The following is a 16572-nucleotide window of genomic DNA, read 5'->3' on the forward strand; positions in this document are numbered from 1 at the left end:
TCACACACACACACACACACACACACACACACACACACACACACACACACACACACACACACGTTTAATAAACGCACACACACGCTTACACACACACAAACACAAAGATTGTAGGAGTTAACTTGTAGGCTACATTTCGCAGGTTCATAATCTCGAATCAGTCAACTGGCTTAACTGGCAGCGGGGGAAAATGCCTTGATATTTTGTTTTATGATCTATTGGTCTCATTTTGTACATGGGGGCGGCGATTTCAGCAAAAGTTGTCCAGAATTCTTATTTTCGTTGTTTCCTGTGTCAAGTTAAAACTTGAGAATTTAAAAAAATAAAACCGGATCTGTCGTCATGGTAACAAAATAAGTGAGCCATTTTGCCATTTTCATCGGCGCGAAGTACGGACATCATTCATCAAGCGTCCGTACACTTCTAAATTCTAAGTTTCCATCTCTATTCTATACAAGTAGATTTAGATCTAGACCGAGATCTAAAACTAGGTTCTAGATTCTAGTTGTCTCTTAAAATGTCAGACAAGAGAACATCTGAGTCAGGAACAACAAATAATGCTGACCTTGGACGCCTTGGTGCTGTCGCCGACGGTGCAACACACGAGGAACAATTGGCATCGGCTGCAGTTTCACTATCAGTAAGTCAACACTTTCAGTGGTACACTGTAGGCTAGTTTACAAGACACTAGATCTAGAATTAAATCTGTGAATTGAACCTACTGAACTTATCATATACGCAGTGGCTACGTTCACGGCGCCGTAGTCTGCAGGCTAGGTTCACGGCGCCGTGAATGTAATTGGCAGGCTACGTTCACGGCGCCCTGAATGCAGTTTGCAGGCTCTGTTCAGGGCATGATGAGGGGGAAATTTTGAAATTCGTTAAGAACAAGAAACTAAGCTTACAAATGTGGTAGCATTATTGGTTAGCATCAATATAAAAAGAGTGGATAATTAAGTCATGAAGTAAAATTTTGACAATTCTTTTGTGTTGCTAAGAAGGTAACGCCTGCCATGTTGGAATATCATAATCATATATAGAAAATGCACACATTTCTAAAAAATCTATCATAAGGTTATAAATGGTTTTAAATGTTGCAATAAGTGGTTTTGCAGCCTTCCGTGGCTGTTTTAGAGGATGGACTTGGCATTTTTGATGTAGATCTAGGAGGAAAAACTTTTCCAGAATCGAGGTCCTAAATATGGGAATATTTTGACCACAAAAAATCTGAGATCCAAACAACGGATTAAATTTATAATAAAATCAATTATTCAAGATTTTTTTTTGACGTCACTACTTATCACACTAGAATAATGTTTCATCTATCAGTACATCGAAAATTATGAGGATATATTAACAGCTTTTCGCATGATAGATTTTTGTGCCCCCCCCCCCCACTCCCCTGTGAAAGAGCCCAATTTGAGAGAAAACTCCTAAAAGTTAGGAGGTGCAAAACTTACTGTAAATAGTAAATGTAGTCCGTTATACAGTGGTGTCCAAAAGAAACTTGAAAATGTAATCACCCAGTCATCGTGTTAAAACCTTTCATTACCCACTCATGCAGCATTCCAATTTAAAGCTAAATAAATTCTTCATCGTCTGACACATTAATATTTAATCTATTTTAAGAGACGCCCGAGATATTGTCACTCAAAATTGACCTTAAAAAAAATAAGGCTTGGCAAAATTGTGCGAAATCAAAGAAACGTAAAATTGTCTTTTCACATTTATTGAAGAGTATCAATATTGATCAAATGGCGATATATTGAATGCCCAATGAATGGAGAATTGTGTCTTTGCAATAAACTATATTTTATTACGATATTTTGTCACGATAGTTTCAAACATAACGGAAAACAGAGCAATCACAGATACCACACAAAACTTCGACTCAACCCTAATTGTGTTCATTGTTATTTTGCGTAGGAACCATTGGTTTTGTGTTGTGCACGAAACCTTTGGGCATCAGTTCTATTTAGTTTTGGACATATTTATCAGTCATTTCATTTCAAATGTCACAGAGAGTTGCAAACAAAGGGTCTGAATTGGGGGCACATGGCAGTTTCGTGGCCTCTATTCCTCACTGACAGATGTTCAAAATCTTACAGGGTCTGTGTGAAAAAGAGGTTTCGAGCTCGGTAAGAAACCAACAGCTCCAGAACAAAAACAAAATTAAAACTAATGAGCACAAGTAACTGTTACGTCCAGGTTTTGTGAGGCATTTGTAACTGCTCTGTTTTTCAATCTTCATTAGTTTTCTGTTCAGCTCTTCGTTGTTGGTGTTTTGGAAGCTCTGAAGGGCATTGAATATGCTTTTGTTAATTCGATGTGTGTAGTCATCTTTTACAATTTCAAAGTCATAAATGCCATAAAAAATTGAGCATCTGATGAGATTTGGCATCTCCGTCACACAGCATCCTGCTCTACTAAACCTCAGTGTTGCGCTGATTTTGTGAATATTGTTTCAGCCTCCATAGCTTTTGCACTTCCTTGTAAATTTTGCTGAAACTTTATTTGATGGTGGGTTCTCAAAGGCAGAATAAAAAACGCATACCCGTCATTGTCACCTACTTCTTTATCTTTCTTCATTGGTGAAATTTTCTTTTTGGCAATGGGGTGAGGAGCAAGTTCATCCTCATCTAAAGGTTCCTCTTCCCTATTATCACTCTCACGATATGTTTCATCACTATGCCTACACCACTAGTGCCTATCAATGTTCGAACTGTCATGTGATGTGCTGAAGAATGTGGATGCCATTGCAATAGGCTGGGGTAATCTTGAGAAATTGAGGCTAGGGCATCAAAGTATTTTGAAAAGGTGTTCAAAAAGCATTTTCTGAGCTCGATAACTGTTGAAACTGGGGTAGGGCCGAAACAGCATTCTCATCTCGTTGATTAGACGCTAGCATCAGCATCAGAAAATGTCATTGAAAGAGACGATTATGAGGCTGAAACAAAAGAATGAATTGAGTGTAGGAACTGATCTAAAATCTCTGTGTCTGTCTGTCTGTCTGTCTGCTGTCTGTCTGTCTGTCTGTCTGTCTGTCTGTCTGTCTGTCTGTCTGTCTGTCTGTAAATATAAACACAAGCGCAGTTTTGGTGCAGAACAAAATAAGACAGTAAAGTTGAATAATGGGAAAATTGACCAATAATGAGTTTCTCAGATAACGAGACCTGGCAATAATATTGAGAGCTTTAGTTTTCCGTTCTTGTCTCGTAGTTGCAAGAAATTTTTAAAAAAGATAACCGTGCTATCAACTTTCCTTATCTCTTTACTGTATAAAAATGCATACTTGATATGAAATACGCTTGCAAATAGTTTGAATGAAAGAATGAATATCTCGTTCTGGGCCAAAGACATAATACGCACACACACACACGCACACACACACACACACACACACACACACACACACACACACACACACACACACACACACACAGAGGAGCAAATTTTTAGGTCTATATCAATTTCAATTTTCAAGAGCTAGTCTAGAGATATTTAAATGAGTGTAAAAACATGAAAATAAAGGTTTCACAACCGAATGAAATCAAAATTAGAACAGCCCATAGACAACCACAAAAATTAACAAATAAGGGCGTGAGTCCACCTGTCCAAAGAAGATTGGCTGTTTTAACCCTAAATGTGCGTAATTTTAAAACAAAGTACAGGATATTACATGTAAATTACGGAATCACACACATTAAGGGGCCTGCCAGTGTCAGTAAATGTAATCGTTTTTGGTGGAACGTACGCTCTAATATAACACAATTAAATCTGTATATACACATGTATATATATTTAGAATCTAATGAAGGTAGGAACATCAAATTAAATGACGTTACACTATACAAAATCCCCCCCCCCCCCCCACTTTTTTCCCCACCCAAAAAATTTGATAGAAAAACAACACATCAGAACAATAACAAGAAAGAAAAAAATACATACTAACAAAATAAAACACCACAAAGAGGGAAAAATAAAAGTTGCTGCATGTAACGTATTCAACAAATCAACATGTTGACAACAAGTGAGAAAGAGACGAAGTGAAGCTAGGTGAACTTTCTTTCAAAAGTAAAGAGGTTTGGTTTCTTTCCTTTTCTTTTTTTTTTATTTGACTTTTATTACCCGATTCGGGGACCAAAAAATGCCCAAAAAATCGAGCCACGATTGATTGGTTGCGGCCGCGACAAACGCAGATGCTAGTTCAATGTGTCGTTATCAATAACCCTCCGTAGATCTAGATCTAGATCTAGACAGCACACGAGTGAACACAACACATTAAGTTTAAGAGCAGCACCCTTCATAGGCAACACGTCATATCTCTAGCGAAAAACTGTTTGGAACTGTAGCATTTCTTTATATATAAATATTTACTACAGACATTTTTTGAACCGATTGAACCATATTGTATACAAACAATCTTTGGTAGGCCTACGCCTTTACTATAATTATAGATCTATATAATATCTGAAATTTGCGGGAAAGGATGTGATTTCAGAGTGTTCAGAGAAATAGTGCCCAGCTTTATTTTCCCGAACGTTCAGAGAAATAGTGCCTAGCTTTATTTTCCCGAACGTTCTGAGAAATAGTGCCGGCCTAAGTTTAAAAGGATCAGTTTGTTTTTAAAAAAAAGAAATTATACCATACAAGACAGAGTGCTGTGCACAATATAATTTTAGTACTTTATAATTAGGCCTAAACAGCATGCTTAACCACTGAAAAAAACCAAAACAACAACTACCAGCTAGATGTAGTGACTAGATCTATACTTTTATAAATCTACTCTCTGCTCATGATTTGTGTCATCTAAAGCTGGCCAGGTTCAAATGTAGGCTTACTACTAATAATAATAAATGACATTTACATAGCGCTCTTCCCCGATTTAAGTACACAGGCTCTGAGCGCTTTACAATAGTAGGCCTACAACGTACAACAGTCATAAAACGTTGCGTTTTGACTAAAGAAAAGTACTCCAAATATTCATCTTATTAATTTAAAAACAGAAATGACTTCAGCTGACATTTGAATGAATCAAAAGATTTGATCTCTCTTTAATTGGTACTTGGTGAAGCATTCCAGATCTTGGGGCCTTGGTATTCAAATGCCCTCTTCACCCATTGTTTTAAGTTTCATAGATGGTAAAATAAATTTCTTTTTTTCAGCTGATGACCTTAAACTGCGAGTTGGAATGTACAGTCTTAACAGATTTGATAATTATATGATGGTGCATTATCATTCAAACATTTGTGACATATGAAGGCCAACTTGTACACAATCCTTTTCTCAACAGGAAGCCAATGCAAAAAGAGGTTTAGCAGAGTCTTGCTTTCTTTTCCGTAAAACTAAATGTGCAGCTTTGTTTTGGACAGTTAATTGAAGTCTTTTAACTTTCTCCAGTGATATTCCTGATGACAAATCTCAGTTGAACAGGGTATTTATTTGGCAATGAAAAAACTTTGAATGAGGCATGAAGCTGCTGTTCATTGTGAACATCAGATAATTCTATTTACATTTAATTTATAGGCCTACGTCTATGGGTGAATTTGACTGCAACGATGTTCCAAAATTAGGAACGGAAGCAGTGATTATTTAATTATATAGACACTTTGCCACCGAATGTACTGCAGATAAAACTGGCCTATCATACAAACTTTATGGCTCGACTACATTTAGTCCAGATGCTGAATCACAATGTGGATTTTTTTTTAGATACCTTAGAAAACTTTTAATAGATCATGCATGAGCTAAATATTGTGGATAAATATGCTTTCCTAATTCTGCAGCCAACTCCTTAATTCAAACTTAAAAGCAAGTTAATTATGTACTGCTGACACAGGCATTAATTCTTTAGGTTCCATACCTGTACCTCTTCTCTACTATTGCAATATAAGATTGTCCATGATATTTGAAACTATTGAACTTCACTTTATAGTTAGACCATGTAACAATTGTTTTTAAAAATTTTGCATAACGTCAATAAGTCACCTGAATCATTAAAAAAACCTTTTGTATTAGTCTCTGATTTGTTAGAGAACAAAATGGCCAAAATAGAAATAGTTGAAAGAAACTCAAAACTATGAGATTTTATGTCTATAATATATGTTTGAAATTTGAATTACTAGGTTTTGTTTTATCTTTTACTAACCTCAGCTTGCATCATGTTCATTTACAATGTTCTCCAGGGACGTGGGACCCCCAAAAATGTTGAATTCAAAAGCAAAGATACATCAGATACTTCCATCCGTGAGCTCACTTTTGAGGATGCGGAATTGCCAAATGAACTCAAAACAATGGAGGACATCCAGAACACATTCTCTGCAGTATGTTAAATGAATTATGTTTTAAAGTATTAAGAATCTTTTAGATATAAATAAAAATCTACTATGCTGTTATGCTTTATTTTCCCAGTTTCAGATGAATGGGATGTTAACTGATTCATCAGGGGAAGAATCTACAGTGAATCATAGTCGGGTCAACAGTCGATCTTACTTTTAAATGGACTGCCTTGACCCCAGGAAGGGTTATTACTTAATGGCGAGCAAAGAGTGGTTAACTCTTTGTTGAGATAGTGGGCACATATGTCCGATCAGCAGCAGACCGAAGGCAATTTAATAATGCTGCTTGTTTTGAATCATTAGACACAAATGAGAAACACGAATTTGCATATTTCATAGCATGTATATGTTGTTGCCTCTCTTTTTAACTTTCCGGTGAAGGAAGCAGAATTTTAATATCTAGATCAATTAAGGAAGTTATTCCTCTTTTTTTTAAGTACCCCAAAACAATGCGTCTTCAAACGTACAAAATGCATGACTTCAGTGAATTAAATTTGATGGTCAATCACAATGTTATGAGACATCCAATTTTTTGGTGTCAAGATCTACAAAGATTCCATTGCTCCTCCCCTGAACCTTTCCAAAATGTATATTATTATAGTTTTCCATCTCTGACCAAGTGCCCCGTTAATTTTGAAACATACCATTGTATGAATTGAGACCACACCAATTAAAACCCAGTCATTCCGGCAAATTTGGATAAAGAAATGAAAGATGGCTGCGATGGTCAGGGAAGCAAAAGCGCAGACGAGTTCAGTTTGATGTGATCTTCTCTGATTTGGCCTTGTAGGCCCTATCCACCCAGCGTGTGATGTAAGTTCAGGTAGAGGGTTCAAATGCGAGGGCGATGTTGTTTTTTTCTTCTTGTTAAGTGTTTTCACGGCGCTGGCAACTGCATAAGGTCATATGAGCACTCAGGACACATTAAGCATTTTCAGTTTGGTATGAATTAGTTTTGAATAATGCCTGGGTGGTGGCTGAAACCTACTTTTATCGATTTTAGGACCACCAAGGGATCTTTAATGTGTGTAACATGCATAGAGTACCTCCGAGATTTTTTAACCTACATTTGAGAAGGTTAGGTGTTAGATCTTATTTACTGTAAGATCAGGGGTGTTACTGAAAGGCAGTAAGAAGGAGCCAAGGAGTAACAGCAGAAGGACAGTAGAAAGCCAGGAGCCTAGAGGAGGGGGGCAAAGGGTGGAGGGGATGGGGCAGAAAGTGAATACAAAAGCGGACGACAGAACGTGGTCAGAGAGCAGGATAGGAGGTGAAATTAGAAAATTTTGTAGTTAAAGAAGAACATTTTCTGTCACTATCAGGTTACGAACTCAGGACCTATTGAAAGAGAGGCGAACACTATACCTCTAGACCATGAGAGCCCCCAGGACGATGCTTTGTGAAAATAAAGGCCTTGACGGGTTCACACCTCAGTGTGATCTCATATGGGGCAAACATTGTACCCTGTCATCGAGATTTACAACAGACATGTGATCCCATTCATGAGAGTGGATGATCTGTGATGCAATGGGCTGTACAATGATCACAAATTTTCTTATGATCCACAAATTTTCACTGCTTGGTTGATAAGTTATGCTCCACTGGGTTTTTATTCAAAAATTATATCTGAAAGTAGTCCTTCAGAGTGGGATCTCAGGGATGAATTTTGTGTTGATAAAAATTCTGTTAGATCATAAAACTGCTGGATCTTAAGTGAACAGCGATTATAAACGATGGGATCTTAGGTGGAGGTTATTTTATGACGTGTTTATAATTTTGTTAAGATTGTGATAGAAAAGTAGCCGTAGCAGGGTTAGTGCCAAGGGTGGGGTGCTGATGATAAAATGATATAAGTGATTACATTGAAGATATGTATGGAGAGGATTTTAAGGATGCTAATGTATTTGGATGTTCCACTACGTATTATTGTTTGTGCTTTCTTTCACCTTCCCTTCATCATTACCATCTTCATCAGCATCTTATTTGTTTGTTGTGGAGCATAAAAAAGTGGAAATTCTACAAGTCTCAACCCTTTTTTATTCCTTGTTATTTACAATGATGATAATGGTGATGATGATCTTGTCTTCTCTTTATCATGCTAAGGTTAATGAGAAAAAAAAGCGTTCTCTGATATACCACCTGAATATTTTATATCTTTTTTTTTGCATGATTGATTTCAGGTCATTGAAGAGTTCCGAGGTGACAAATCAGCAGAAAGATTTTTGGAAGAATATGAGAAGTTATACGAGGCTTTGAAAAGCAGTCATAAGGAACTTAAAACGTGGCAGCTGAGATGTTCAAGTTTAGCAAGCGAAATCAAGAACAACACAGAGAAAGTCAATTTGGCTATCCATCTGTCTCAGGAGGACCGTGGAATGATTGCCACCTTGAACAGAGTAAGAGTTTGTGCCATATTTTGTTCTTAGTTGAATGCAATGGGTGATTTGTGGGGGCCGTGGTGTGGCTTGTTCCTTCTCTCCTATTAAATATCTATTGTTCTTATCTCTTCTCCTTCTTTTCTTTGTATGTTACTTTCTATTAACACCTCTAATCTTCATCACTTATTTGACCTATCTGTGTTGCAAATGCCATGAAACTCATACTAATGCCAAAACACAACTTTGTTTTATTTTAAGGGAAGAGCCTTTAGTCCAGTGTCTAGAGTTAAGAAAAAGAAAAGAAATATTAATATGTTTTGCCTCCATTTGATTTTGAGGAAAAAAGAAACACATTAGCTCAATAACGACCTTTTTTGTGTTTGGAAAAGCAAAAATGGCTACAGGGAGATGGCAAATAAATGGGACCTACCAGTGATACCGTCCAAATATCTGGCAGCCATCAGAGGGGGTTGGGGGCTTTCATGGTTAAAGGGTAGGATGTTCGTCTCTCATTCAATAGGTCTCAGATTCGAAACCTGACAGCGACAGAAAATTTTCTTCTCCAAAATTTGTTCCATTCATCTCTTTACCCGCTTTCTAATCATGTTCTGTCGTCTGCTTTTGTCTCAACTTTCTTCCCCGTTCCCCCCACTCCCTTTGCCCCTTCCTCTTGGCTCCCGACTCTTTCTGTAGCCTGTCCACTGCTACTCCTTGGTTCCTTCTTACAGCTGTCTTTCAACAACACACCTGATCTTAGGATAGGTAAGATCTAACACCTAGCCTTCTCAGATAAAGGTGAAAAATCTTGGAAGTCCCATATGCAAGTTGCGCACATTAAAGATCCCTTGGTGGTCCAATACCAATAAGAGAGTAGGCTTGGGCCTCCACCCGAGCAAAATTAAAAATTATTTCCTACCAAACGGAAATTGAGTAATGAGTCCCGCATGCTCGTATGACCTTATGCAATTGTGAATGCAGTAAAACTCTTACCAAAACTAAAACATGAAAGGGGTTGCACTTTTTTCTGGTGAGCAGTTGGTTGACAGGCCCCCCCCCCCCTTCCTCCCCACTCCCCCCCCCAACCCCCAAGAAACAAAAAAAAACAACCCAACTAATAATAAAAGCTCCAGGAGCTATTCATGATAGAATACACCATAGTGCAAAAAGTTTGTTGTCACTCTCATGTGATCTGTTTCATTTACCTCCTAATAGTGTTTTTTTTCCCTTAGTTTTTCTTCCTGGTAAAAGGGGATTGTTCTGACCTTGACTGACTGTCTACATCATCTTGACTAGAGTGAATATTGTGGAGCTGAAGTAAGGTGGTTCTTGGGCAACATCATGATTGCCTTTCTCACCCTGCATCAGGGTATAGGCCACAAACACTTTTCACTTTTCTGTATCCTGAGCAAGCCTACTTGATGTTATTCCATGTCTTCCCACTTTTCTGTACATCAATTATTGTGATTCTTCTCCAGGTTCCACGTGGTCTTCTCCTTGATCTTTTATCCTGTGGATTTCAATCCAACAGTTTCTTTGTTATGCAGCTGCCTGACTTCCTGAGAGTATGTCCAATCCATCGCCACCTCCTTCTTCCTACTTCATCTCTGACTGGGGTCTGTCTTGTTTTCCTTAACACATTTCCTCGTTGGTGAGCCTGATCCCTGGTAACTTTCTAAGACACTTTCGGCAACATATCAAATAAAAAGAATCTTTTTCCTTTGACTCACAGCTCTTTTATATAAATGAAATATATATTTGTTTCAAAATGAATGAAATATGGCTGTCTCAAAATCTTTAAAAGTTCTTGAGATGTTAGCATTTTTTAAAGTATCAACGCAATTTTTAAATAAATTATTGGGCACCAGTAAAAGTAATTTTCTATCTAATAAGATTACAGAAACATTTTAAAAATTATTTTTCTCAGCAAGTTCAAGATGCTTGGGGAATGGTTGATATTCTTCATGACAGAGAAATGAAAGCAAAAGATGCTGTTTCCTCTATGAAAGAAGAAATCAATACTCTGACACAACTAGTAGAGGAAGGAATGGGCTTGGAAGAACTGCAGAGGTTATCAGAAAAAGCTGCTGCGGAGAGGAAAGCGTATGTATTTGTGTCTTTTCAAGGTCTACTGTTTTTATATCACATGTTCATTGTTTCAGAATTGTTTATTAAATGTGTCACAACGCTGTGGAATCTGGTGCTCGTAAATTTTTGGGCATATGGAGTTATTGGTAACATCTTAAACCATGTTCATTTGTCTTGCCTTCGGTGAAAAAATTCCCATTTATCATGAATAGAAGTCGAGATATTTGCAATTGAAGGAGGTGGAGGTCACCTTTTTTCAGAGGTTAACTTAACGAGAAAATGGCAGCCAAAGTTTGGTTATTTCCATAGCTTGACAGCCAGTACTGAAAACTTACTTTTTTTTGTTGCCTTTAATCAATGTTTTTCAGTAAAATCTACATGGAAATGCGTTCTTTTATAGACATAAAATATGTTGAGCCTCCCCCCTCAATTAGATAAAAATAGCCAAACTGGTGGGAAAATGCCAATTTCTTCAATTTCATTATTTTGAGGAGCGCCTGATTTCACCACACTGCCTCACATATGAAATGTTTTTCAGCATGGAGGAAATAATTGCTGACCTTAAAGAGGATAAAGATGGACAAGAAATGCGGAACAATGAAGTCTTATCACGAATGAAAGAGAAAGATCAAAAACAAGAAAATGAAATCAATGATTTGAAAACCCAAAAATCCAGGCTCAAACTTCAGTCTGAAGAAGTGAGTTATTTTCAAAACATTGATTAATTTCAGGAGGCAGAAGAGATGTTAATATTTGAGATTTACTTTTTTAAAATGAATGTAATGTAGGCTAGCATGGCCTTTGTTCTGAAAATTGGTCGAATCGTCTGCTGCCAATTGCAAAATTTCTTCAACTCTTTCTCAATTCATAAACTGAGATATGATCTTTTACGCATTTTGGGTATATCACTCACACCTGTTATATAGTTGGTAGTTCCCCTTTAGAATGTTCTTAGCTAGTCCATTTTGATATTATTGTACTGAGTATTACTTTAGGTGAATGCGAGTCATTGATTCAAAGTGTTTAATCATACATGGACAAGGTTTATGAATCATGGGTCATAAGTCTGAGACATGCTTGATTTTAGTTTCTTCTCTTTTTCAAGAATGTTAATTGATATTTTACCTAATGTCTTCTGATTTCATTATACTACATAACAACTGTTATTACGTTGCTCATGAACTTTACACATTGGATATCATCGGACCAAAATGCTACTGTTGTCAGTGAATATCCCACTAGTCTAGATGTTTTTATCTGATTGTGACAAAATAAAATGTTTCAGGCATCTCCTAAAAAACATTATGTTGAGCATATTGTTGGCTAGTTGTTCAACTGTTCAAAATGTGAAATTTTTCAGGAGAGAAAAAAAGAAAACCTTGTTTCAGTTATTTTGCAATTATGTATCTTTACTTGCCTTTTCCAAAATTTTGAATTTGAATTTTGGTTAAATATTTCATAAATACATTGTACCATTACATGCAACTAATACCATTGATTAAAGATAAATTGCAATAAAATTTATTTCAAATATCTGGTATTACAAAATGACAGTACTGTTTCTTGACAGCGGTATATTACCTGTGTATTCTCAGGACAAGACCCGACTAGAAGAAGCCCAACAGTATACATTTCGTCTGGAGAGGGCTAAGTTCCGACTTGAAGGGGACAAGGCAAAGCTTGAGGCAGATGTTGCAGGCTGGAAGAAGAGGCTGAAGAAGGCGGAGGAAATGGCAACAGACTTCAAGTTTGAGAGTTCCAAGTACCTCAGCCAGTTCCGCAAGGAGAAGGTAGGAAAATACTGTCAGTATGTAAGGAAATGAAGTTGCTGGCACCTAATGGTACATTTTCGCAAAGTGTTGTTTTGTTAGTTAAGAAAGAAAAAAATGTTGAAGACGAACTAACTGGCTCTACAGATAAGACAATATAGCAATGGCAAGAATGCTGACCACCTAGACTCTAGGAGAATAACTTTCAAATAATTAGAAATTGTTGATTCTAAATTTTAGTTCAAGGAAAGAAAAGGCATGTGGGCTGAAGTGATGCTGTGACAAATGAAGTGTGTCTGGAACTGACAAAAAGACTCTCTTTTTATTATAAAAAAATGTTTCTTCATTTTCTTAATTCCTCATACGACATTCCCAACAAATGCACACAAATGCTCTCGGACTACACTAGGCCTCTCTTCCTGCAACACTATTACAGATATTCACAAAGCTTGCACATGCTATTTGAAGAGACAAGATTTCATGAGCATGTTGGAATGTTCAGGCAGGTTTTACTGTTGTACAAATCTATGAATGGCATGAAGGTTTCTTTTCTGTCCATCTTTGAAAACTCATTGATTAAGCTTGGACTATAAAAATATAATAAGATATGGCTTGCAGACTTCATAGCAGTGCACGACTCCACCCATAACAGACTGATGGAGTTTACAATTTTTGTCAAGATAGTCTAGAATATGGAACTGAGACAGGTAAGATTATACCATCAAAATGGAGCCATTTCAATCTAGTCTAAAATATGGAACTGAGAGAGGAAAGTTTCATCAGAATGGAGCCATTTAATTCTAGACCCATTACTTCTTTTAGTATGCGGAGAAGGAAAGGCAACTATTTGTTTTCTTTAGATCTAAGTCTCTTTACAGGAAAAGTAGTTTTAGTAAATGTGTAAAGTGCAATGTATACAACATGGTCTTCTACTAGTTTTTCCTCTGTTCTAGGACATCCACACAAAACAAAACCTTTTCTCAGTGGTTAGAAATGAATAATGTTCTTATTCTTTCTTTACATTTTTGAAAATATACCTTATTTTGTCATGTCTATTCCTCATTAATCAGCCTTCCAAAGGAGTTATTTATTGAAAATTGCCCTTTTCCGGCATTGTTGCATCATTTTAAAGTAGTGTCTCTCTGTGCAGGAGCTTGCGGCCAGCAAAACTCAAGAATTGATCAGCTCAGAGCAAAAATACTTAAAGCTTACTATGAAAAACAAGGAGCTACTGGATCAGCTTGGAGAAATGACCTTGAATATGCAAGAGAGGGAGAGAGAACTTATGGTAAGTGGAGAGAAAATCACTTTGTATATTTGCTCTTTTAAATCAACTGTATATTTTCTGATATTATATTTCTACTGCATTCCCACCCACCCCCCCCCCCAATCCACATCCATTCCCCCAATCCTCTGAGCTAATTTTTAATTGATTTAACCATTTTAGAAGGGAAAGGGGAGGGGGTGGGGGGGGGGGGGGAGAGATGTGAGATCCTGGGACTTTAATCCAAACAGTATGATTAAAGCTGAGGATTTGATTTTTAAAAAAAATTCTGAGTAAAGTGAACTTTCTTATATTTATTGGTCTGGTCTCAGTAAACTGCACATTTTGAGAAAAAAGGTTAAAAAAATCTCATTGTAAATGTCTGAATCCTTTATCGGCACAATTCAAATCACGTACAGGGGCTACTTGACCCAGGCTGAGAAAGATCTCATGGTCTAGAGCGGAGATGGAGATATTCGATTAAAACCCTCTCCACACTGGAATGGAACTCATATCTTCTGTGCGTGATGGCAAGCACCTAAATGCTGCACCACAGACACAAGCCTGCACATCTTTGAATCCATCTTATTCTTACAATCTTTTTTAATCGGTCTTTCTTGTTTCACACAGTATGAATCTTCTCCATATCATATTAACTTATTTCAGGCAAAGACTAAAGAGTTACAAGACAAAGATTTTCGGCTGATGTCCTTTGTCAAGAAGAATGAAATGCTGTCTGAAAAACTCTCCAAAACACAGCATAATTTAACAGAATGTGACGAAAATCGCAAAACAGAAAAGAATGAAATAAGAACCCTTGAGGCCAGTAGGTTCCACAAATGAGTCTTACATGCTTTGTATTCAATCTTTTCTTTGATTATTTTATGGAAGAAAGTTACGGAAATGTTCTTTTGGAAATGCTTGATGTTTTCGCATTTCTTTTGTACAGTTATTTAGTTTTTGCCTTCTTTGTGTCTTTCTATTTGCTTGTCATTGGTGGGTATTATATTCATGTATCATTTTGTAAAAAACAAAACTTTTTGTTTTCCATGTATTCATTTTGAAACTCTTGAGTGAAAGTGCTACCATAAACAAGCAAATTCATATGTACTTTTAAAATGGAAAGATTATTCCTTTGTATTGGTGCAGTTTCCTTTTTTGTCTTTGTTCAAGTTAACTTATTGCCACAAAGAATTGGTTATTTATGTGGCAAGGCATTTTGCTTGATTTCATCATTGCTTTTGTTGTTGCTGTTGAAGTTAAATACCGTTGGGCCCCTGGGCTGAGACACAATATGTTAAAAGCTTCAAGAAATTTTATAGAGTATCTTGGTCTTTCTGAAGGGATGTTGTATCCCTCTCATCCCAGTTTGGCCCTGACAGGCAGGGTCAAAATCTGATTCCTAAATGATCTAAATTGTGTTGATGGGGATATAAGAACACCTTTGAAACAAAGCGATCTCTTGAGCCCTATCCCCCTAAATCTAAAAGCTCCTTTGGGTTGACTGTTAGATTTACATCACTGCACTCTGTTCAGTAAAACATCAGGAGGCTAGCCCAGGATAGGGAAAGGTGGAAAGTGTTCGTGGCCTATACCCTGATCCAGAGTGAGAAAGCATAGATGATGCTGATGACTCTGTTCAGTGTACAGAAGGATAGAGGTAGTGTGAGTTCAGACATGTACTCAGGTTCATAGAAAGGACTCACTCTTTTTGTGTCAATCTACGATAAAATGTGGACTTGCCATTATCTCTAGTGCAAGAAGCACCCTCTCCATGTAAGTTGAACCTGCTCTAATGGCCACCTGTCCAAGGCAATCACTGGTACAAATGACCACTACCCACTTCTCTTCTTTGCACTTTTTCTATATTAGCCTATATTGACACTGTCCAAGACTTCCATCTGTCTAAGACAAACCCTTTTCTCATTAACAGTGGATGGCTGACTAAGACAATTTTGACAGTATTTTTTTTTTACGTAGTATTTTTGTATTTTATTATTTTGTCTTCCATTTGATATCAACATGTCTACTTTATGCGATAAATGTAATGTGATAACAGGCCTCTTGCAACATTGACTACTCACTGGTGTAGCTCAGACATGGAAACCCCTTAGGAACAGAAAGAGCTCAGGTTTGCCCTGTTATGTTCACTTTTATGAAATGGACATATTTTGGGATTCTGTCCTCAGACATTGCCGCGTCTGAGAAACATTTGGAAATTGTTACAAAACAGTTGAAAAAAGCCGCGAGTCAGATTGAGAGCTCGGAAAAGGTGAGATCTTGTACTCTATTGTCCTTACTTCAGTGTTGTTATAGAAAGTGTCTCACCCTGATAGAAACATATTAAGTTCCTCTCTGCTGGACTCTCTCTTAAGCAATGACCATGTAGGCTGTTATGTCACTGATCATCATTCTTATCAGAACCCTTGCAGATGCATCAATTTAGCACGAATTGCAGTTGATATATTTTTTAAAAAGTTGATTGTTTTGATTGTGATGTTCAACTTGATTTTGAGACTGCATGGTCTAATCCAATGGTCAGTGTAACAATCTATCTTTAATGTTTCCCAGCTTTTATTATTAAGATTTTTTGTTTTATTTCTCTCATACCCCTGCCAGGCGGTTAGGGAGCAACTGACTGCAAGATCTTTTATGGACATGGCCGTTTTATCTACAAACATAGTAAAATCATCCCTTGCCTGACAGGCAGCCCTGTGCTGTTTTCAAAAGTACCCTTT

General features: G+C 37.1%; 1 protein-coding gene across 1 annotated transcript in view; it reads left to right on the top strand.

Annotated features, from left to right (window-relative positions):
* The first annotated feature begins 316 nt into the window (after positions 1–316).
* LOC101858925 (cilia- and flagella-associated protein 58) overlaps positions 317–16572 on the top strand; it is a 28633-nt gene continuing 12377 nt past the window's right edge. The window contains exons 1-9 of the mRNA XM_005093349.3: positions 317–640; positions 6186–6323; positions 8519–8734; positions 10641–10816; positions 11340–11499; positions 12397–12591; positions 13721–13858; positions 14501–14660; positions 16024–16106. Coding sequence (XP_005093406.1) covers positions 518–640; positions 6186–6323; positions 8519–8734; positions 10641–10816; positions 11340–11499; positions 12397–12591; positions 13721–13858; positions 14501–14660; positions 16024–16106 — 1389 coding nt within the window. The 5' untranslated portion in view covers positions 317–517. The remainder of the gene's footprint in view (positions 641–6185; positions 6324–8518; positions 8735–10640; positions 10817–11339; positions 11500–12396; positions 12592–13720; positions 13859–14500; positions 14661–16023; positions 16107–16572) is intronic.

This window comes from Aplysia californica, unplaced genomic scaffold, assembly GCF_000002075.1.
Source record: "Aplysia californica isolate F4 #8 unplaced genomic scaffold, AplCal3.0 scaffold00062, whole genome shotgun sequence".
In the NCBI taxonomy this organism is placed as follows: domain Eukaryota; kingdom Metazoa; phylum Mollusca; class Gastropoda; order Aplysiida; family Aplysiidae; genus Aplysia; species Aplysia californica.